Source organism: Callospermophilus lateralis, chromosome 3 (assembly GCF_048772815.1).
Source record: "Callospermophilus lateralis isolate mCalLat2 chromosome 3, mCalLat2.hap1, whole genome shotgun sequence".
In the NCBI taxonomy this organism is placed as follows: Eukaryota; Metazoa; Chordata; class Mammalia; order Rodentia; family Sciuridae; genus Callospermophilus; species Callospermophilus lateralis.
In genome coordinates, this window is record NC_135307.1 from 94924032 (window position 1) to 94947197 (window position 23166).

Below are 23166 nucleotides of genomic sequence, written 5' to 3' on the forward strand. Positions count from 1 at the left end.
ACAACATTATCATTACATATAAGATTAACACTTTCCTGATGTCCTTTAATATCAAGTGCACGTTCAAAATTACTCTCTGAAACATAAAATTTTAGAATTGGAAGAGCCTTTAATGATATCATTTAGAATCCAAAGCTTCCTAACTCTCACACTAAAGATTCTGATTCAGTAGTTCTACCGTTGAGTTCAGGAATTTGTACTTGTAACTTTAAAACAAAACAAAACCTTCCTATAACTAGGGTGACTGACTGTAAATCCTAATTTTCCTGGGACAGAGATGGTTTAGTACAGCGATCCAGCATTGTAATTAAGAACACTCGTAAGTTAGAACAATAAATCACATGGTGATTCTACCTGTAATTCATAGTTCTTCAAAATAACATATAGAACCCCAAGGTAGTTAAGAGGTTCATTTGCACATAGTTTTGATTCTTACTCAAGATACCAATTCTGAAAGTGATTTTTAACCTTGTGCATGCTGATCACATTTGTAAAATTACATGTTGATTCACACTGAATTTACTTACATATTTTGTTGCATTTCAATGAAATACCTTATTCTTTATTGGAAAAGAATTACTCAAAAATGGATACTTGTTGAGTAAATAAATAAATATGTTATCAAATAAATCTTTCTGTTTAGGAAATGTGCTTGTATGTACCTCTAAACATCAAAAAAAGTTTCTGTCCGTAAAAGTTCTTTTTTGTTACCTTATTTACATATCCTATTCTGAATACTTTGTACAGCTAAGATATTCTTTTATTTTTATTGACATCGATTTTATTTAGTGGTAAATAGCTGAAAAAATTTATTTAACAGGATGTATTCGTGTGACATGGTGTCCTTGTTGAAAGTAAATCTTATTTTTAAAAAATGCTTTTAAAAACTAGGATTATTGAAGTACAATTTAGCAGACTTATTGAGGTACATTAAGCAGCACATACTTAAAGTATACAATTTGATGAATTTTGTTATATGTGTACACCTGTGAACCAGCACCATATCAAGATAATGAGCATATTTATCATTGCGGAAGTTTCTTTGTAGGTTCCTTGCAGACTCTTGGTAATCTGTCTTCTCCCTCTTTCACTTTTCCTGGGCTACCTCTGATCTGCTTTTTGTCACTGTAGATTAGTTTACATTTTCAGTAGTTTTATATAAGTGGAATACACTGTGTACTCTCATTTTCTGGCTTAATGTAGTATAATTATTTTGGGATTCATTCATGTTGTTGCATGCATTGTTGTAGCTTTTTTTTTTTAACTGATGAGTGTACTATTATATGTATATACCACAGTTTTTCTTATCCATGTGCCTGTTGATGGATATTTGAGTTTTTTGTTTTTGGGTTTGTGGCTAATATAAATAAATCTTCTAAAAACATTTGTATAAGAGTTTTTATGTGGGTATGTTTTATTTATCTTGGGTGTCCTGTTTTATTTATCCTCTAAAGTGTCTCCCCCATTATTCATGCTCTTGGATAACTCTTTATCCTTTGAGTTTGGGTGGAGTCTGTGACTTGATTATAACTAGTAATCAAGAATAGTTGATAGAAAAATTGATATACAAGATATGTGTACATTATTACATTAGACAGGATTGTTAAGTTCATCTGGCTAGGAATAATTATCTCTTTTAATGACTTAGAGGAAGGCAGTTAGTTACCCATGTTGTGAAGGACTATGTGGCAGGGAACTGAGGGTAGCATCTAACCAACAGCCAGCAAGTAATTGTGGCCTTTAGTCTGATAACCCACAAGGAGCTGACTGGTGCTTAAAGCTACTTGAATCTGAATCATTCTCTATTTGAACATCAAATAAGACCTTGTGAGTCTCTAAAGTAGAGGACCCGTTAAGTTGTGCCTTGACTCCCTATTCATAGAAACTGTGGGATAATAAATATGTATTGTATTATACCAATAAGTTGGTGATAATATTGTTATGCAGCCATGGGTACAAATAAAAATAAATGCTTAGTATTGATGGGTACATCATATAGTAGATGTGTGTTTAACTTTTTAAGAAACTGTTAATTTGATTTCCTAAATGGTTTTACCATTTTGTACATCTACTAGTAGTGTATAATAGTATTAGTTGTTCCACATACCTGTCAACACTTAGTGTGGTCAGTCTTTTTAATTCTAGCCACTCTAGCAGGAATATCTTCATATCTGATTGTAGTTTTGATATGTATTTCCTTAATGATTAATTTTGAACATATTTTTGTGCTTACTTGGATTCCATGTATTTCTTTGGTGAAATATCTCTTTAATTATTTTGCCTATTTTTTAACTGGGTTGTTTATCTTATTACTATTGAATTGTAAGAGTTTTGCCTACAGTCAAGGGCAAAGATTCCTTACATGCCTGAAAGTAGATTATAAATTTCCTGTTGTGAAGATGGTATAAATATTCCCCTCTATGCCAGGAAGAGGAAAGCTAGCACTGAGTCTGCATAAACAAACTATTCTAAACCCTTATATTTCATTAGTTCTTCCATATATTCTTAGTTACCTCTCCACAATGTACTGCCCTTTGTTTATTATACTCCTGAGTGCAGCTGCTTCTTTGGGTTCTTCATGTATTTTTATGAAGTCCCCATTCACATGAAGAGAATAATGGGCCCCAAATCCATCCTCTCTCTTTTGTTTCCTGGCCACGATATGAGCAGTTTTGCCCCACTGTGTGTATTATCTATGATCTGTGGCCTTTCCCAGGCCTAAAGCAATAGAACCAATCTGTCTTGGACTAAAACCTTGGAACAGTGAGGCAAAATAAACTTTTTCTCTTTATTAGTTATATTTTTTGGTTATTATATTATTTTTGGTTATTTATCACACTACCAGAAAGCTGACTAATGTAAGACCCCAGCTACTAAATCTAAGAGAATAGAGGAAAAGTTTTTTTTCTCCCCTACAGAATGCTCCAAGTTTCATTCCTTACTTTGACTTTGATATTATAAGCGTCTTTTTTTTGAAATTGCAATTACCCAACTTTAGTAATATTCTTTTTTTCCATTTTGATATTTCTCTTTTTGCATGTTCTCTCACTTATTTTTTAATTTATATAACAGCAGAATGCATCATAATTCTTATTACATATATAGAGCACAATTTTTCATATCTCTGGTTGTATACATAGTATATTCACACCACTTCATGTCTTTATACATGTACTTTGGATAATAATGATCATCACATTTGGTGGCTCCACCTTGCTAGTTTTGAGAAACAAACCAATTTTTCAGTAAAATGTAGTGAGAAGATAAAGCGAGGGATTGACATAGTGTAATTCCAAACTGTCTCTATTTCTTTACTGTAATTACTAAGTTCTTTCAGTGCTTTTAACATTAACCTTCCTGTGATTCCTCTGTGAACTAAAGTGGTGCTCAGTTCTCAATTGTCAATTGACAAGAACCACTCTTACATAGGAATACTGTACCTGCAGTCAGTCCCTTTGCTATTCCACATTACATCTCCCTTTGGTCTTAGAGACTACCAGACTTTTGCTATCTAACAGAATCTGTTTCAGATACTAGAAACTCCTGTTTTCTCTTTTGGTCCCTTTTAAACCAAAGCTTTCCTCCATTCTCTCCAGTTTTTCCTTATTTCTCAGAATCTGTACCTGTCTTTTCTCTATCCTGATCTACTGCTTCTACCTCATCTCCACCCCCAGTTAAGGACTTAGTTTAAGACATCAGGGATTTGCATTCTGAGTGAGTTACTAGTACTATTATTGCTGCATTGTGGTTTAGATTTACTTTCATGGATTGATCTGAGAATCAAACCTAAAAAAAAAAAAAAAACCTTCTCTATAGAGAGTGCAGTATGCTTAGATTTTGAAGATTATTTTTACTATATCAATTGTTTTCCTAGAAAAACAAATCCTTAAATTACATTAATTACCTGAGATTCCTTGCCACAGTAATCCATAAAAGAAGAAGAAAAAGAAAAAAGTTGTTTAATAATGAACTCCTTATTGAGTTAGGAGCAATTGGATTGTCATGACAGAATGAGGAAAATATTATCTACTTTGAACAAGCTTGTATTATACCTAGTTTCTAGATTAAGAAATAAAAGGAAAAAGCATATAATTTTAAATTGCAGCAGTTCATCTGCAATTTGGCCAGCTTGACATGCAAACTTCTAATTTCAAAATAAAGTTAATCTAAATTTTTGTTTCATTGTAATGATAGAAGGCATATTAAATGCAGAGTTTTCACCAGGTTTTAAAAATTTTTTTTTGTAGTAGTAGATGGACAGAATTCCTTTATTTTATTTGTTTTTTAATTTTTATGTGGTGCTGAGGATTGAAGCTAGTGCCTCACGCATGCTAGGCAAATGCTCTACCATTGAGCTACAGCCCCAGCCCTACACGAGTTTTTATAATTAGTTCATTTATATAACTAATTTTAATTTGCCATGATTGCAGAAACTTAAAAAATATTTATGGTTGTATCCCTTGTGCCTGAATAGTGTTTAAAACTTAATTTAGTAGCATAGACCAGTGTGGTGGCATATGTCTGTAGTCCTAGCTAAATAGGAGGCTGATGTGGGAGGATCACTTGAACCCTGGAGTTTGAGACTAGACTGGGAAACATAGCAAGATTTCTGTCTTAAAAAAAAAGAAAAAATTGAGAAGTTAATGGCACAGATAAAATTTGTTAAATGAATGAATGATTATAGAACAATAAATGAAACCTGGAATGCTAATTCTAATGGAGGAAATAGATAATAAACACAAAATATCAATAAATAATTAATGTAATTTCGAATAGCCAAAAAGACAATAAATCATATTTAGGGGAAAGAGAAGGACCAGATAGAAGATTGGGATGGTTTTTATGGAGGAGAGATTTCAGACTTGCCTCCAGTTACAAAGTTAGTAAGTGGTCAGGCCATTCTAATCCAGGTTCATTCATTAATTTCTTCATTAAACATTCCCTGAGTGCCTGCTAGACACTGAGCCAGAGTCTTTAAAACCATAGTGAAATGGTCATTGCCTTCTGGAAACTTACAATTTAGATCCATGCTGTCCAACATAGCAACCAAGTTTTTCTAGTTGGAATTAACATTTGATTAACTGTAAAATATACACTGGAGTTCAGAAATTTACTATGAAAAAGTAAAATAGTTGAATGATTTTACATTTTTTATATTTGAAATGATAATTTGGATTACTAGGTAAAATTTATTAGTAAAATTAATCTTTTTAAAATGGCTTCTAAAAATTTTTAAATTATATATTTGGCTTGCATTATAGGTTAGGATTCAGTAGATATGGGTCCAAGATTCTCTACTTATAAAAATCTTCTGGGTGATGTGGATGCTGCTGGTTTGAGAAGCACATTTTGAGTAGTAAGGTTTTAGACTTGTTAGTCAAGAAAACAAAAGTAATTCCAGTACTGGTGTGATAATTACTATGAGTGGGCAATCAGAGGATGCTTAGAGATTTTTTTGTTTTATTTTTCATTCTAAAAAGCAATCTATTTTTTATTGATGCCTTGTTGCACATTTTCTTTCCCTTTCATATTGATTTTTAAAAGATTATAATACTATATTTATACCAGAATGGCAATATGTAAATCAATGGTTGTGCAACTGATGTGATTCTGCAATCTGTATATGGGGTAAAAATGGGAGCTCATATCCCACTTGAATCAAAGTGTAAAATATGATATATCAAGAACTATGTAATGTTTTGAACAACCTACAATAAAAATTAATTAATAAAAAAAGAAAAAAAATAATACTATATTTAACTATATAAATATGAATTTTTTTGATTCATGAGTTTATATTTACTTTTTGGCTAGAGATATATTCAGAAGAATAATTATTGTAAAGAAGATATTAAAGAAGTTTGTTAATTACCATAATGGGAAAATCACCAGAATAATTCACCAAAATTAATTCTTCCTATTATAAATAACAATTGTTAAAATTATAAGTCAAAACAGGAAATACTTTCCAGAAGTTGTATAATTAGACTACAGAAGTAACCTCAGGCAAATGATGGTCTCTCTGTGGCCTTAGATTCTTCATTTTTGAAGGTAGAGGTAGGCATTAGGAACAGTAGAACTTCCCACAGGAAATGATTCTAAGGTAACATCTAAACATCTGTAGATGTCAGCTAGATAGCCAGATCTATGTGACTCTAGCATCCCTGTTTTAATGTCTTATTTTGGTTCAAGTTTTTTTTTAATTACTCCTTTTGGTGTTTATTTGTATTTAGTTTGCTATTATATTTTATCTGAGCAAGGGCTAATATAATTGAAAGAAAAATGATTTAAACTTATCAATTAGGTCTCTGTTTAAGAACATATCATGACATACCATCTATTAGTTTATAATTTAGACTTTAAGCCTTAGTGTAAGTGTGCCCATCTGCCAAAAAATAAAGATGAGAGGTTTGAGATTCATAGATATAAAAATATGCTAAAATTTAAGTGTCTGAATATTTTCACTGCCAGATATGGTTTTCTAATAAAAACCAAAGGAATACCTCCTTAAAAATTTTTTTATTGGTTGTTCAAAACATTACAAAGCTCTTGACATATTTCATACATACAAGTGGGTTATGAACTCCCATTTTTACCCCAAATACAGATTGCAGAATCACATCGGTTACACATCCACATTTTTACATAATGCCCTATTAGTAACTGTTGTATTCTGCTACCTTTCCTATCCTCTACTATCCCCCCTCCCCTCCCCTCCCATCTTCTCTCTCTACCCCATCTACTGTAATTCATTTCTCTCCTTGTTTATTTTCCCTCCTTAAAATTGACAAAGGAATAATATTTTTTAATCCCTTAAGAATTATTAAAAAAATAAAGAGATAATACAATACACAAAGTTTTCATGGGGCTGGGGATACAGCTCACTTGGTAGAGTGCTTGTCTCATATGCAGAATGCCCTGGGTTCAGTCCCCAGCATCAAACAGACACACACACACACACACACACACACACACACACACTCAAGTGCTTCCTTAGCAAGATGCTTGGCATAGAAAGTTATGTAATTGTGTCTGTGTGTGTCTATCTCTGTGTCTGGTGGGGTTCTCCAGAAGTTTGAGAAAAGATTAAGAGCAATACTTCATGAAAATTATTATGTGCGTATTTCAACTTTGAGACAAGAATTCTAATTGCTTTGTTAATTTGTTTTAAAGCATACTTTGTTGAGATCTCATGAATGGTCACATATTCAGAAGTAGTATGGTTTCTGGACTACAAGAGCAGCGCTGTAGTTTTAATTGTAGTTCCACTATACTCGTTTAGTTTGGGCCAGTTATTTCAAAAAAGGATTTTTAAATAATTGCTTCAGAAGATATTTCTAATCCGTATCAATTTTGATGCGACTGTAATAGGAATGCATCCAAGATCCAAACTAATCATTTAACATTGGATTTTAATTAGCGAAGTTTGGTCTGCAAATATACATTCAATAGGAAGTATTCTTTTATGAAAGAGTTTCCATTGTCACTGTGTTCATTTTTTTTACCCAGTATAAAATGAGTTTATTTTGTATTAGTTTTTAAGAAACAATGTTTTCAAGTTTTAAAATTAGATTATTTTTCAGTTGATCTAGGAAGATATATTAGAAACATAATCTGAATAAAAAACTGGTCTGGGCTGAGGTTGTGGCTCAGGAGTAGAGCATTCGCCTGCTGTGTATGAGGCCCTATTCAATCCTCAGCACCACATAGAAATAAATAAATGTATTGTGTCCAACAACAACTAAAAAATAAATATTAAAAAACTAATCTGTCCATTTCCATATTTACTGACGTTCCTAAAAAGTTTATATATTTTTTTACTTAGATTCTCTCCTTATCTAAATTTATTTACAAGAAGTGACAATAATACTGTCCATTACTCAAGAATAAGCCACAATATTATTTTTACTGTGGTTCAAAAATAAGTTATGATTGATTTATCATAAATGATTAGAAAGGCTGTATGATTGTATGTTAGCTTTCTATTACGTGACAAAATACCAAGGTAATCAACTTATAAGTAGGAAAGATTTATGTTGATCCAGTTTTCAGTTCATGATTGGTTGACTGTGTTGTTTTGAGCCCTGTGGTAAGACAGAACATGGTGGTGGGGAGCACCTGTTGGAGCAAAGCTGCTCGTTCATGGCAGCCAGGAAGCAAAGAGAGATAGGGAAAGAAGCTGGGATTCCAATATCCCCTTTGTTACGGTTAGGATATGAGGCATTCCCCCAAAATACCTGTGTGAATGCAGGAATGATTAGATGTGAAACGACTGGATTATGAGAGTTGTATCTAGTCAGGACATCCTTGTTTGAATGGGCTAAATGGGTGGTAGCTGTAGGGAGTTAGTGTGTGGCTGCAGGAGGTGGGTCAATGGGGGCATGCCTTAAAAAGGATTCATCTTGCCTATAGCCTCTTCCCTTTTTCTCTCTGCTTCCTGGCTGCCACAAGGTAAGTAGTGCTTATGATGTTCCACCTCCCTTCAGACCCAGAGCAGTGGTGTCCGCTGATTGTGGACTGCACCTCTTAAACTGTAAAAAAATATAAACCTTTTTCTTCTGAGTTCTTCTTCTTTTATTTTTTTAAAATTATTTTTAGTTGTAGGTGATCACAATACCTTTATTTATTTTATTTTTATATGGTGCTGAGGATCAAACCCAGTGCCTCACACTTTGGAGGAAGTGCTCTACCACTGAGCTACAACCACAGCCCCTTTGAGTTATTCTTGTCAGGTACTTTGACCATAACAATGAAAACTTGACTGACACACCCTTCAAGGGCATGCCTCCAATGACCCAACTTCCTTCCACTAGGCCCCACATTCTAATAGTGCCACATACTGGTAACAATGCCTTTAAGACATGATCTTTGGGGGACATTTGAGATCAAAACCATAACAATAAAAAAGAAGCTCTGAAAACAGAGTAACTTTCCATGATGTACCATTTACAGTAATAACTCAAGGGGATGCCCAGAGTCTTCCACCCTTGGGCTAAACTGATACTGTGCATCTGTATGTTAGCTTCTATTTCCTTTCCCGCTTCTTACATTCACATATAGAATGATAGAAAAATTCTGGAATAGCAACATATTGGATTTCTCTTAAGTTATGTTATTACCCCTACTGTGACAGGCATTTATTCTCCAAATTATGCTACCAACACTAATATTTCAGGTTTGAGTGTGTTCTCCAAAAGGCTCAGGTATTGGAACCTTCAAGAGGTGGATCTGGTGGGAGGTCATTAGGGGGATTGCCCTGGGAAGGGATTAACACTGGTCTCTTAGAGTGAGTGAGTTGTTGAGAGAACTGGTTGTTAGAAAAGAGAGATCCTGAACCAGAATATTCTTGCCTTTTTGTCTTACCATGTGATTTTTTTTTTTTTGTACACATACTTCCACCATTGTGATGGCATCTGCCATGAGCCTCCAAAATTGTAAGCTAAATAAACCTAATTTCAGGGCTGGGGATGTAGCTCAGTGGCAGAGTTCTTGCCTAGCACACACACTCCCTGCTTCTATCCCCAGCACCACAAAAATAAGACAAAAACCAAAATAAACCTTTATAAAATATCCATCCTTAGGTATCGTGTTATAGGAAAAGAAAATTGTACAATACATGCATGTTGGCTCAAACTTCCTCAACTGGAGTATCTTGGAATAGATGTATTACTAGCTGGGTTTAATCTTTGTGTTCTGAGGTATAAAATGTGCTAGATTAAGAATTAATAGAGCTAAATTTTAATTTGAGTTTTGCTCCTGATGAGCAGTGTGATCTTAAGCATATCATTTTACATTTCAGTCATCAGTTTATCTTATCTAGTTATTAAAAACCAATCTACTAGGCACTATTCAAGATGCCTTTTCCCTCAGGTTGGTAAATCTAGTGGTAGTGATGGTGGAGGTGGTGAGACAGACAATAAACACATAATACGCAGGGTAATTTTTTGATAATTTTGAGATCTAAGAACATTAATATGTTAGAGTGATGTGGTGGGGATGTTGTGCTACTTTAGATAGGGCATCTGGTTTTCTCTAGGTAGTAGTGAGAAACTGATGTGACTCCATTTTTGAGAAATCAGCTTCTACCTTAAGGCCTGTCCTAAGGAAGGGGGCATGACCCTTATCCTGGGAAAAACCTACCCACCCTGCTGAGTTGTTTGTTTGCAAATAACAGGAGAGATCTGTGGCATAGGGTGTCCTTGACTCAGTTAGGCTAGGTGAAGACCCATAGCAACTCTCTAGCAACCACCAATCAGCATGAGACAGGGAAAATACCGGGGATGACCCCCCAGTAGTTTATAGTGGTTGATAACACGTTGGGAAACCAGATAGTTTAGTACACTCTTGTGGCCTAAACCAATCAGTTCAAAGGAATCCCCCTCTTGTACTAACCAATCACCCCTACCCAACTGGTTCCCGCCAGTGAATGTGCTAATCAATGTTAAGAGTTGTTGTTTGATTTTCCTGCGATATGGAATGATTTGCTGTGTGATGTTGTGATGCATAGAGTATCCCCCCAAAACCTATAAAATCTCACTGGACAAAGGACCAGGACTCACTCCCTGGGACTGCTGAGTAGGAACGGTTGTGAGTCCAGGCTCAAGTTTACAATAAAGACTCTGTGTGATTGCATCAGATTGGGCTTCTGGAGATCTATTGGGGTCCCACGCATCTGGCATTACAGTAGAAAATCTAAGGGGTTGCTAAGGGCGGATGCAGAAAAAAATGTTTCCTTCTTTTCCTATTATGTTTCTGAAAGGCTTATCCTGGAAATAAATGCAAGTACGTTTGCATTAGGGTTGCATCAATTTTATGCTGCTTGATTTGGAAATAATCCACATACGAAGAAATTGCTAAACATTTCAGTGTCGTTTTGGAAGTAGCTGGTGGACGTTAAAAAACAAACAAAAACAAAACTCCTAACTTAAAAATTGTAGCCTCAGATAGATCAGATGACTAAGGTGTGTGCGGGTCTCCAGGTTATCACTCTGTAATCAGACTTATCCACAGTTTGCAGAAAGAAAACCTCTTTCAGCTTGGCATGTGCTTGCGCAGGGCCTCCAGAGTCCCAGTTCCTGTAAACTTAGTGTAGGACTGTGGTTGCACTTGTCAGTGACCGGAAGGGAACTTTGGCCCAGAACCCAGAAGGAGGAGCTGGAGGCGGTGCCTGGAAGCAGCCACCTCAGCGCAGCTGCAGGATTTCCGCAGGGTGAGAGCCAGTGCTGTCCGGAAGAAAGGAGCATATGTAACAGCCGGTTATCTCGTGATTGCCTTAGGAGATTTGCTTCTAAACTCCAAACTGCAGAAGAAAGCAGGATCTAGCGAAATATGGCTACGGAGGGCCCTGCTAGGCGTCGAATCCAGGTGGCAGAACATCCCAGGTGGGGGAGAGGCAAAGCCACCTTTTTTTGGGATCTCCTAGGTTAGCTGGTTGCAGATAAGGTTCAGGGCTTTTGGCTGCTTTTGTTGCTGGGGAGCAGACAGAACTCTTGTAATTCTCTAAGGCCGGGCTTGCAAGAAAGAACATGCGTCAAATACGTTACTACACCTTGCTACCAAGGATTGTTGTGTATTGCTTCATTTCTGCAGATTCTTCTTTTCCTTTTCTTGCTGAAGGTGTTACAGTCTTTCTACCTAGCTTCAGAAAAATGTCCGAATACATTCGAACTCCTCCATTTGCTTTGCCTGCCCATTGATAAATATTCATTGAAAGCAAACACAGAAGCCTCCTTGGTCTTTGCATCTTAAAAGGAAACCCTGGAATCTGAATTGTCATTTAGGGAATTTGTTGCCAATCCCCAGCTACAGAATAACTGGTAATTTGGTGATGGCTAGTAGAGGATATTTTAAATTACAGATACTTTGTAGAAACACTTTGTTCTTGTTTATAGTGATAAAATCTCATTGAATGATGTCTTTTACTTGCTGTGCTGCATTAGCCTAAGAGCTTTTCTGGGGTTGACTTCTTTCACACTTTGCTGTTATTAACTATTTTGTTTTCTCTAACATCAAGTCTTTAAACTCCTTCTATTTCCTTATTTATTACTATTATGGGTCAGTTGATGATATTTTCATTTTGTATTGGGCCTGACAAATTACACAAGTTGCCCTAAAAAAGATGTTCTTTCATGCTTAAGCCAGCAGCGTGTCTTCAATTACCAGAAAGAAACATAATTTTTAATCATAAAGACCAGCATAGTTTTGGATTACCTCTGAATGTCTTTGATTTTGAGTGTTTTAATGTTGCCCTGGTATATATGATTGAATTAGAACACATTGTTAAAGGCATGCTTCACCTAAGAGTAAGGAGGAATTTGTTACATGAAAATAAATCCAGGCCCTTGTAGCTTAATCTTTTTATTACATAAAATATATCCATTATGTGTTTCAAATGTTTCCATTTTATATGATTTTGATCATAAAAATCAATTTCTATAGTTGGCCCTGCAGTGGCAAGAAGGTAACAAATACAGCTACATGCACTAAAAATGAAGAATTGTTTACCAAATTTCCTTAGTGTTCTTCCTTGTTTTGATAGTATTTATTCATGTAAAATGTATTTAATGTTAATATTTATTTTTCCTTGCTAGCCACAGAGGAGATCATAAAAGTAGTCAGAGAAGTTCTGCTATTGTTTTTCAGTTGTGTGTGCACTGTTTATGATCAACTTCAAGCAATATTTTATTCTTAGGAATCTTTTGAAGCCACATACTCACTTTAGGAAGCATGTTTTGTTAACTCTTGAGTGTGATGTATAAATTTAACTAACCAGTCACATGTTACAATTCACTGAGGGCCCCAGTGGGAGCCTGTCTCCTAGTGGAATTCCTTCTCTTTCCTCAAGATACCTCATCAACTTCATAGGACACAAGATACTCTGAGTAAAGGCATTAGTGAACCACATTATACAAATATAACCACATTATAAAATAATTTCTTTTTTATTCTTCTTAATAAAAATAATTTACAAATAGAAGCTCTAATGTTTTATTTTTACATCCCATCTATGCATCTCCCCTTTACTGTAAGACACCAAATTCCACTGTTTTAGTTTTCTTTGCATTCTTAGCAGTAATATCGCCTCTTTTCCTTTTCTTTGTGATTAAGTTTTAATTTATTGGATTATTATTTTTGTAATAGCTTTGTTAATTTTTCACATACCATATAATTCACTCATTTAAAGTTTACAATTAAGTGATTTTTAGTATTTTCGGAATTGTGCAATCATTACCACAATCAAATTTAGAAAACTTCTTGACTCAAAAAGAACCCAATATCCCATTCGGTATCACACCAGACTTCCCATTCCCTCACCTCCCACTGCCCCACTAACCCTAAGCAACTATTAATGTATTTTCTGTCTCTATAGATTTGGTTATTCTGGGCTTTCAAATAAATGCAAGTCATAATCATGTTTGAGTTCTTTGGATTGGCTTTTAAAAAAATATAGCATGTATTAAAGTTTCATCCATTTTGTAAAATGTGTCATTATGTCATTCCTTTTTATGGTCAAATAATATTCTATTGTATGGATATACTGCATTTTGTTTATCCATTTATCAGTTGACAGATGTTTTGGTTGCTTCCATCTTTTGGCTCCTATGAATAGGGCTGCTGTATATGATGCCATATGACTACCTTATAAAAGTCTCATGTACTGCCAACTCAACTGGGTAATCCTAAACACACTCTTAATATGAAAGATTTGGAGTATTTAAAAGTATATTCAATATGAATATACAACCACTGAAACTCCACATGATGTACAATCACAAGAATGGGATCCCAATTAGAATAAGTTATACTCCATGTATGTATAATATGTCAAAATACATTCTACTATTATGTATATCTAAAAAAAAAAACAAATAAAAGCCAAAAAATATATTCAGTAAAGCCTGAAGAATCCCATAGTTCCTTTCTTTGTTATTGCTTCTGATTTCTACCCTGTTCTGCCAGTTCCTACTTCCCTTCTTAGAAATTATCCATTTGGTTCAAATCTTTGTAATATTATTGAATCCTTACAATATCATTTTTACTGTTTTTTAGCTAGGGTTACAGGCATAAGCCATTGCACTAGGAGAACCTTTTTGTGACTTATTCTCAGTTAAAATTTCAAGTTTTGTTGCATTGAGTTCAGTTTATAGTATTTTCACCTTATGGAATTCAGTAACATTTTATTGTGGTCTAATATATGATCAATATTTGTGCTGTCCTACACAAATTATCATGGTATAATGTTTATATATGGTATATACATCCATAAAATGTGCTTTATTAATTTTGTTGCCATTTTTCTCTTCAATTTTTTTTGTGTCTTATTGTTGATGTATTTCTGTTCATATTTTCTTACATTGCCTGTAGTATACTTTTTGCCTTATAAAAATTATTATTACTGTTTGAATTGGGGGCATTCCTTAATGCTCATACCTTTATTTTGAGTTGTGACTCTCAGCATTAAGAAGGATCCTTTTATGCACATTTAATGGTATTTGGTTTAAATTCTGCAATATCTGATGTCAGGACCACTCCCACTGTTTTCTTATTGTTTCTGTTTTCCTGGAATACTTCTACTTATTCCTTGATATTTAGCCTTTTTGAATCATTTTAAGTTTAAATATCTAAATTATTAGATATAGTTCAGTTTTGTTTTAGGATCCAAATTGCAAATCTTTTTTTTTAAAGAAATACGTTAGGCCTAGTCACATATGTTGATGTAACTTCACCCAGTCCTTGAAGTTAACCATCTGTAACAGAGAACTATTGTGAAATAACTATAGTTATAGTTAGAACTATGGTGATATGTTTGATTTCAATTCTATCATATTATTTGATAATTATGTGTTATGATATGTTTTCTGCGTCGTGTTTTCTATTAGATTTTACTGTGTTCCTTTATTTTTGAAATTTATTTGGTATTTAAGAAAACTTTTGATTTTGTTCTACTGGTTACTTTTGTACTTATATCTTTTTTTTAGTGCCCTTAAAAAATAGGGGACTCTTTTCTTGTTTTACTATCCATTTTGTCAGTTATTTCTCCTTGTCCTCCTTCTTCATCTTCCTGTTTTCTGTTGAAAAACACTAGCATTTAAAATCATTCTATCTAGAATCTGGATGGACAACCTGAGGTGTCTCATCCTCTATAATCTGGAAGAAAGAGAGTAGAGATCACCAAAGTTTATCAACAGCATCATCAAAATTACTGAATGCCCTAATAGTACTTACTGTTCTGACATAAGCTAAACAATTATCTATCATTTTTCATTTCTTTTTTTTTTATTGGTTATTCAAAACATTACAAAGATTGCAGAATCTCTTCTAGTGGACTATTTATATGTTGCAGAATAGAAATGAAACTGAACCTAGGAATCAGGAATAATAATAATTATTATTATTTATTAAATTATTACATTTATTAAATATGTATTTCATGCTAATGCTGGGCTAAACACTGATCCTATATTACTTTATTTAATCAACTTCATGGGGTGCATATCTTTGTCACATAAAGGTGAGGGAGGTTAATGCATTTCATTATGATAGTGAAGACATTTAAGCCCAGTTCTGCCTGACTGCACAGACCATGGTCTTTTTATAACTTTTAAAAAAGTGATTTAGTTGTATCCTTGTATATGCCTGTACTGTAACTTAAAAAAAATTGCTTTTTCAGTTTTTAATTTATCTTTTAATTTTTACCTGTAGCCTGTTTAACAGTCTTTGAGCTTTTTGTACTTTCACCTCTTCCTCCTTATACCTTCCATTTTTTTTTTTTTTTTTTTTAAATAAGTGAACTTTTCTTCCTGGTGTGGTGGTTTTATATTAATCTTCATTTTGCTGGCTCCATTCATTTCTGTTTCATCCAAGTTATTTTTTCCAGTAGCACACTGTGGTCTTTCTTCATTTTTTTCCCCTCTTCCTTTTTGTTCTACTTATAACTTAAAGTTTTTTTTTTTTAAATATTTTTAGTTGTACATGGACACAATACCTTTATTTATTTATTTATTTTTTAATGTGGTGCTGAGGTTTGAACCCAGTGCCTCTTACATGCTAGGCAAGTGCTGTACCACTGAGCTACAACTCCAGCCCATAACTTAGAGTTTAACAGTCTCTGTCTTCTAGTCATACTGGAGGCATTTTTTTTTTTTTGTGTGTGTGTGTAGTTTTATTTGTTCTTGTTCTAATTGCTTTTGGTAAACTCAGAATTAGGCAGTCACCATTGTTCACACCTATATGATAGTCAAGTAAATGCTTCTTAAAATGCTAGAGATACTAGTTATTGTCGCCTGCTGAGATCTTTTGTCATCCTTGTCTGTTGAATAAATGGACCAAAGTAATCATATTTGCAGTTCAAACAAATAACCTTGTTTGTAACAAATTCCACACCCCCTTAGCCATAGATGATAGGACCAGGAGAGATGCTACATTTAAACTCTGCCAAACACATATCTTTTGGAAATTTGAGCTCAAGGACATAGAGATGTATAGGATAGACTGTATAAGACACTGGAGCTATTAATCTTACAGTATCAAGACCACAGTGTCATGGAAATTGAAGATGTGGAGGAGCTCACAGAGGCAGGCAAAATGCAGAGCTTTGAGAAAAGCAGAATGGTGATGGAATGTTTAGAGCGATAAGAGAATGAGTTAGGAAGAGAGAAGGCCAAAGACATGAGTATAAACAGTTTCTGATAACTCTCCAGTTTCCAGGAGTCCAGGTTGAATAATTTATGAAAATATTCAGCATATCTGTCATTACAATAAATTTCGTGTATTTACTGAACTTTTTGTGTGTGTATTTCTGTTTCTTGCAACTAATTAATCCCTAAGATCAATTAATTAATTACTCAACTTTCCTGAATATGGTAGGTTTAAATAATATTTACTGTCTTGGTATTATTATTTAGGTATAATATGATGTCAGACTACAAACAGTGGAACTATTCACAGAATTAACCTGAGATGCTTTGATGGTATCAGATTATTAAATCTATTATAAGAATTTTGGATCTGGAAGGGATCTAGGAGGAATATCTAGTTCAAATTCTCTAATTTTTGAGAACAGAGGCTAAGGAAAAATGATTTGCCAAACTTAATGTGGTGCTGGTAATCGAACCCAGTGCCTCATACATGCTAGGCAAGCGTTCTACCACTGAGCCACAACCTCAGCCCCCAGTGTAGTTTTCATATGACTTCCTGTACTGGATTGAATGGTATATCCTCCCAAATTTATGTCCATTAGAACCTTGGAGTGTGACTATATTTGGATTTCTTAAGTGGGCTTAGCTATACTTTGCATCCTTTAGGAAATAACAATGCTGTTGCCCTGGGGTTTTTAAGGTAGTATGTTACCAGAAGAGTTTACTTTTTCTCTTTTCCTTTTGAAGAATTAGTGGTGGAAGTTACATGAAATGTGTGCATGGATGAGTTTGCCTCTTATGGGCATTTTCATTTTCTGAAAATTGAACCCAGGGCCTTGCCCATGCTAAGTATGGGCTTTATCACTGTGCTACACACCCCCAGTCTCTTACAGATTTCTGATATATGATATTTTGAAATATTCTACTCTTGTTTTCAGATTGCTGAAGCTAAAGGAGATTTTTAACTCTAAGTTTGGATCTATTCCCAAGTTTTATGTTCGAGCACCAGGACGAGTCAACATAATAGGTATTTTAAACATTCCTTTAAATTTTTTGTTCCTCCTTTAATAAGATATAAATTCTTTTAATATAGTTCTTTCTTAATTTTGCCCCAAATAGAATATTTTACATGTATATCTATTAAGATACACTTTTACACAATTCCTTACTTTCATCTTTCAACCAATTCATGTAATTATTGTTGCTTTTTTCCCATTCATTTTTAAAAATCTATATATTTGTTCAAACCCATATGTTTTTATTGTTTTAATGGAAGATGAAAATTTTTTCTGTGCCATAGGTTATATCTTTAAAGTCTGGTGAGTAATTTGGATGACTGTACATTTTCTCGTTAAGTTAGAGGGATGCTAGGAAATCCTATAACTCAATGCTTTTAAAAGTGTTGGCCCAGATTTTTCAGGTTTTCTAGGTGTATTTTTTTTTTTAATAATTCTTCTCTGAAATGCTTTTGAATTTTAGTACTTTTAATAGTAAATTATAGCCTTTTAACAATTTCATTTACTGTTTTTCTGTTCACCTCTATGTATATTTATAATAATAGATACAGTTTTAATTATATTGCATACAATTTTTATTCTTTTTATCATTTAATCTGTCATAAATATTTTCCTCTTTCTGTAGAGGTCATAATTATTTTAATGACTCCCTAATAGCTTACTAAGTTGATATTTTATACTTTTATTAACAATTTTCTTCCGTTGTACATAAATTTATTTCTAGTTTTCAGTATTATAGTCATTGGATAGAAAAGAAACAGATGAGAATGGCATTATTCATTTTTTCTTTTTTTTTTTTTTAATTTCTGGTGAGATTTTTCAGGTGGAAAGGAGTACATAGAAGAGAGGATGTACCCTCTTTCATGGAACTTAAGTTGTTCGTTTCCACAAAAGGATTTGTTTTTATTCTGATCAACAAAATTGTTATCTCTTGAGTTTTTATCATAAGCCTTGTTGAGATGGATATTATTTATGGAACATTATTTTGAGAACATGTGGAACCTATTTTGCTGGTTCCTAAATTTATTCAAGATCAAGGTAGATTTCAGAAATATATATTGCTTACATATAGAGTTGTTTTCAACAGGTTTTACTTTATTTTTTATCTATAATTTTATGGGATTCATTGTCAGGGTTATTGTAGAGATATTATGTAGGATATTTGTTGTGATTTCACTATCCTTTCTTTGAAGATACAAAGGAGAAATTTTGCATTGCTAAAGGTATGAATCATATATGTCTGTACTATATGTTAAGTCTCCACTAACCACATTTGACTATTTAAATTTAAATTAATTAAAGTAGTTAATTAGTAATTAAAGTAATTAAGTAATCACCTTTCAATGCTCAGTAGCCACATGTGGCTAGTGGTTTCTATATCAGATAGCATAGACCTAGAACATTTTCATATTCATAAACATTCTATAAGACTATACTGGCATCCTAAAAGTTTGTTTTGACTGCCAGAAAGGTCAGGAAGAAAAGCTGCCTCTAGTCAATCTTGAGTTTATCTCACTTATGTAGTCCTTGAGAGGGACCTGGGTGGCTAGTTCCTCTCTAGGTCTAGAGCATAAGGAACAGTGGCTGCCAGATCACTTTTAAAAGTTTGAAGACTATCTCATTTATATTTTTACTTATTTAGGACATAATTAATGTTCGAGGGATTGAGGTGGATCTCTGTGTTTTGTCAATCCATCTTTGATTTTCCCATTTTCCGTTTCTCTATCTGGAATATCTTTATCCCATATCCAGGTTATGCCTAATTTTTGCCCCTTCTTTAAGATTCTGTTCAAATAACCCTGCCATAAAAGATGTCCTGAAAGTTATGCTGTCCACTAATTCTCATACATGGTATACCATAGTATTCTTTGTTGTAGTAAGCCAGACCATTAGAGAGTTTCATATAATAAATGAACCTATAGTAGAATTTCTTTATTAAGCTGTATAATTTGGTTTTATGATCCATTTGAAGGATGTTAAAGGAAATTAGCCCTATGGGAAACAACCTTGTGTGAGTTGTTTTTTTTTCTTTGACCCCCCCCAAAAAACAAAAGAATTCATTTGGTCAGTTCAAGTTTATTTATAAGTAAAAAGGAAGAGAAAAGGTCTTACAAGAACAGGAACCAGGATCTAGGTATGTGGTTCAGTGGTAGAGCACTTACTTAATATACCGAGGCCCGATTTCAGTCCCTGGTACCACAATCAACATTATATTATCATCATCATAAAATGAGAGCAGATGTAAGGGATAATGCTCCCTGGTAGGTGGTGGAAACCTTTGTTGTTGTTGCTCTCTATGTGGCTGGACTGTGCCATAACCCCTTGGGAGACATATGTCCTCTGAGTTTATTTATTGCTGTAGTTCAGGTCACAGGTCCTTTGCCACAGTGGGAGAATAGAACCTCTGGAATGGGTTTTTCTTGAGAAGTTTGCTAATTTGTAGCAGTTGGTCAGTGATTTCTTATTAAGTCTGTCTGTCACCACCATGTGGTGGCTGGAACTCAGCTTGGAATTCTATGGAAAAAAAGCAAAAGGAACCCAGTCTTTTGGTGGCTTTAAGACAATCATAAATGCCTGTTCTTGAGCCTAGTGGGCTTTTAGGTAAGATGTCCTGCCCACTGGGATGTATTGCTGAGCATTCAGCTTTGATAATGTTCTCAAAAATCTTGTACTCATGATTCCTCCTCCATTGGTCATGGAAAGCATTCCTTAGAAGCCAGTGGTTCCAGAGCTCAATTATCAGTAGAAAGGTCAGTGTATCCTCCTCTTCCATGACCCTGTTATCAGCCATTGACAGTATAGACAAGTCCATTAAAACATTCAGCATTTTGTGTATCAAGTACATTGACAGATGGTGGCTACACACCCCACAAGAGACCAAGTACCTTTGAGTGGTAGTAGTACTCCACAAACTAAAGCTGCAGAGTGAAAAGGAAACAAAAGGAGAGAAGCAGCCTGTTATCAGCTCAGTCCATCTCAAACATCACCCTCCTTTTGTTTTTTTGCCCTAAGGAAAAGCCCAGAGGTTAGCTCATTTCTGGTTCCTTAATAGCCTTCCCTGGCCCAATTCCTAGCATCATGTATTCTGTAAGGAGGGATAAGAAAACAAACCCATCAGATAAATGGAGCCTCTTTTAATTGATATCCCTTCAAAAGTTTTGAAAACCTCTCCTGGAGGTTTTTTCGTCTAGCCCTACAGAGGAGCCCAGAAGCCTTCTCTGAAACTGATCTGTGTCCAATCTATCTGAGTGGCTACAAATCCAGCAACCTTAGAATGGCCTAAGGTGGACATTCCAGTGATAAAAGTCAGAAGCAACTGCCATGGACTCATAATCTCAAACCTGTAATTGAAATGTGCTCATGCCCACTGGCTTTTAGGGCTCTTTCTATTCCAGGGACTGTGTAGAGAGTTTCTTGCACCTTACTTGCTTTACCATGGCTCTGATGTAGGATAGATAATATCTTTTATTGAAATATTTATTAAATAAATCTTTAGTAAAAAGCTTTTGAGTAAGAATTTACAAATAGAATATTTTATTTTCATAAAAACCTGAAGAAATAGATACTATTTCTATGCAAATTTTACAGAAAAGTATCCAAATTGAAAACATCTTAAATTTAGCTAGAGATGAAAACATGATTGGTTTCTCAGAAGCTTCAGTACAAAGCTTATACTTACTTATTGTGTGGAAGAAAACATTTTATACTGCTTTAAAGTCAGACTAAATAATCTCAGCAGTGATGTGTGGTTGACTTCATTACCTATTTTCATATTATTTACACTAGAGAAGAACTTCAATAATTTCTTACTAGTTAAAGAATGTTTGTGCGATTCTGAAACCTAGGCTTCTTGATTCTTTTACCACCATGAACATGAGCATTGGCCCATCATAGTATAGAGGTGCCTGCTGATGAGTTTGACTCTGCTGTGCTCCTGCCTTTTCATATAGGTCTGGGTATAACTAAAAGTCAGACTTGGCAGGGGACTCTCTTTTAAGTTGAAACTTGAGTTTCCTTGCTTCCTGGTAGACATAATGTATGCCTTTATCCTGCAGCCAGTTCTTCAGGCCTTGTTTTGTAGGGCAGGTGGAAGCATACAAAATTTTTCTATAGAAAAAAAGCATTTTCCACAAAAACAAGGCTTATATCTTTATTCAACACATACCTTGCTGAGAAAAGGAAATAGAGAAAGTAACTTTCTGTTTGCCTTATTGTATTCATGTTCAGTTATTGTTTTGACCACTGTCTTGAATATCTCCTATTTTTTTGATAGTACTTTGTCTACATTAGGAGCTGACATTTCCATAGAGACTTGAGAGTCTAAAATTATCAAGAACCATTAATATATTTGCATCTTCTTAATATATTTGCATCTTCATTTATGACCTATTTCATTGACAATAAAAATCCTACTACTTTCTTAAGGAAAAAAAAAAAAAACCCAACAGAAACCAAAGACAACTAAGCCTCATAATTTGAACTAGATCAGAGGCAGTGCTAAAGAAGAAAGCAGCAAATTTTTGTTTTTTTAAATTTTACTATAGTCTTCTGTTATAAGGTGGTTAATTTCAAGGACTAATGTCACATTCCTCATGACAAAAACACTCAGGGCCACTCCAGGTGAACTGGGCTGCACAAAATAACCACGCAAGAGACAAAGATACCTTTTTCTTTGGAGTCCTGTGATGGCTCCTCTGACCTTAAGGGTCCACAGAAAGAGAGCGAGCAAGAATGTGCTGAACCCTTTTATTGAGGAGAAGCCATTCAAATGAGGCAAGGGGACAGGTTTCAGGGGGTTGAGTCTAGCTTGTGATGTCTGCTGTCAGCAAGTTGACTGACATCTAGGAAGGCCACATCCAAAGGCAGAGCAAAAGAAGGGGACATACAAAGTGTTTCTATGGAACATTCAATCCCAAACAGGACAAAGGGGTAATATCACAAAGGAACAGGTGAGTGTAGCTCAATCCATGGGACTACATGCCTACATCTGAAGATGTGTCCTCAAACTTCTGGGACCATGACAAGATGTAGTGACGGTCAAAGCCTCTCCATTCTGGGATGGAGAATGCAAATCATTCAGAGTGGCCTCCCACAGACTAAGTGATGAACTCCATGTTTGGACAACTGGGTGGACAACTGTGTTCTAAGTGAGGGAAGAGGAGAATGTTAAGAGCTTATTTTCAGCTTGAAATGCGTTGGATAGCCAAGAAAGGCACTAGGATATGAGCTTCTAAAGCTCATTGAGAAAATGAGGAGTTGAAGCTAGAGATTTGTTATGTGTCCTCTATGTGGCAGGCATAAGGATAGCCTTGGTGAGAATAAAAAGGCATAGTTCCTACCCTCATTGAACAGTCCAATGGCAATTATGATGGAGTTCCTAAGCACTTTGATAGCATTGCCTTCAGACTCTGTGCAGCACAGCCCTAGGAATTCACTGGGGTTTGCTCGGGGGCTACTGTTGAGCAGGGATGCCAGCCATGCAAATGGCTCAACAAGAGGAGCCACTTTTTCAC

The 23166-nt window shown here is 34.6% G+C and overlaps 1 protein-coding gene across 5 annotated transcripts in view; it reads left to right on the forward strand.

Annotated features, from left to right (window-relative positions):
* The window catches only part of Galk2 (galactokinase 2), a 129841-nt gene that overhangs the window by 822 nt on the left and 105853 nt on the right, over positions 1-23166 (forward strand). For 3 of the 5 annotated variants that reach the window (XM_076848562.2, XM_076848561.2, XM_076848559.2), the window contains exon 2: positions 17576-17664. Coding sequence is in view for 4 of the 5 variants with exons in the window: in XM_076848561.2 (XP_076704676.1) it covers positions 17576-17664 (89 nt within the window). In the remaining variant the exon portion in view is untranslated. Of the gene's footprint in view, positions 1-11201; positions 11382-17575; positions 17665-23166 lie in introns of those variants that run through there. The other 2 variants (XM_076848558.2, XM_076848560.2) reach the window with 1 other exon arrangement.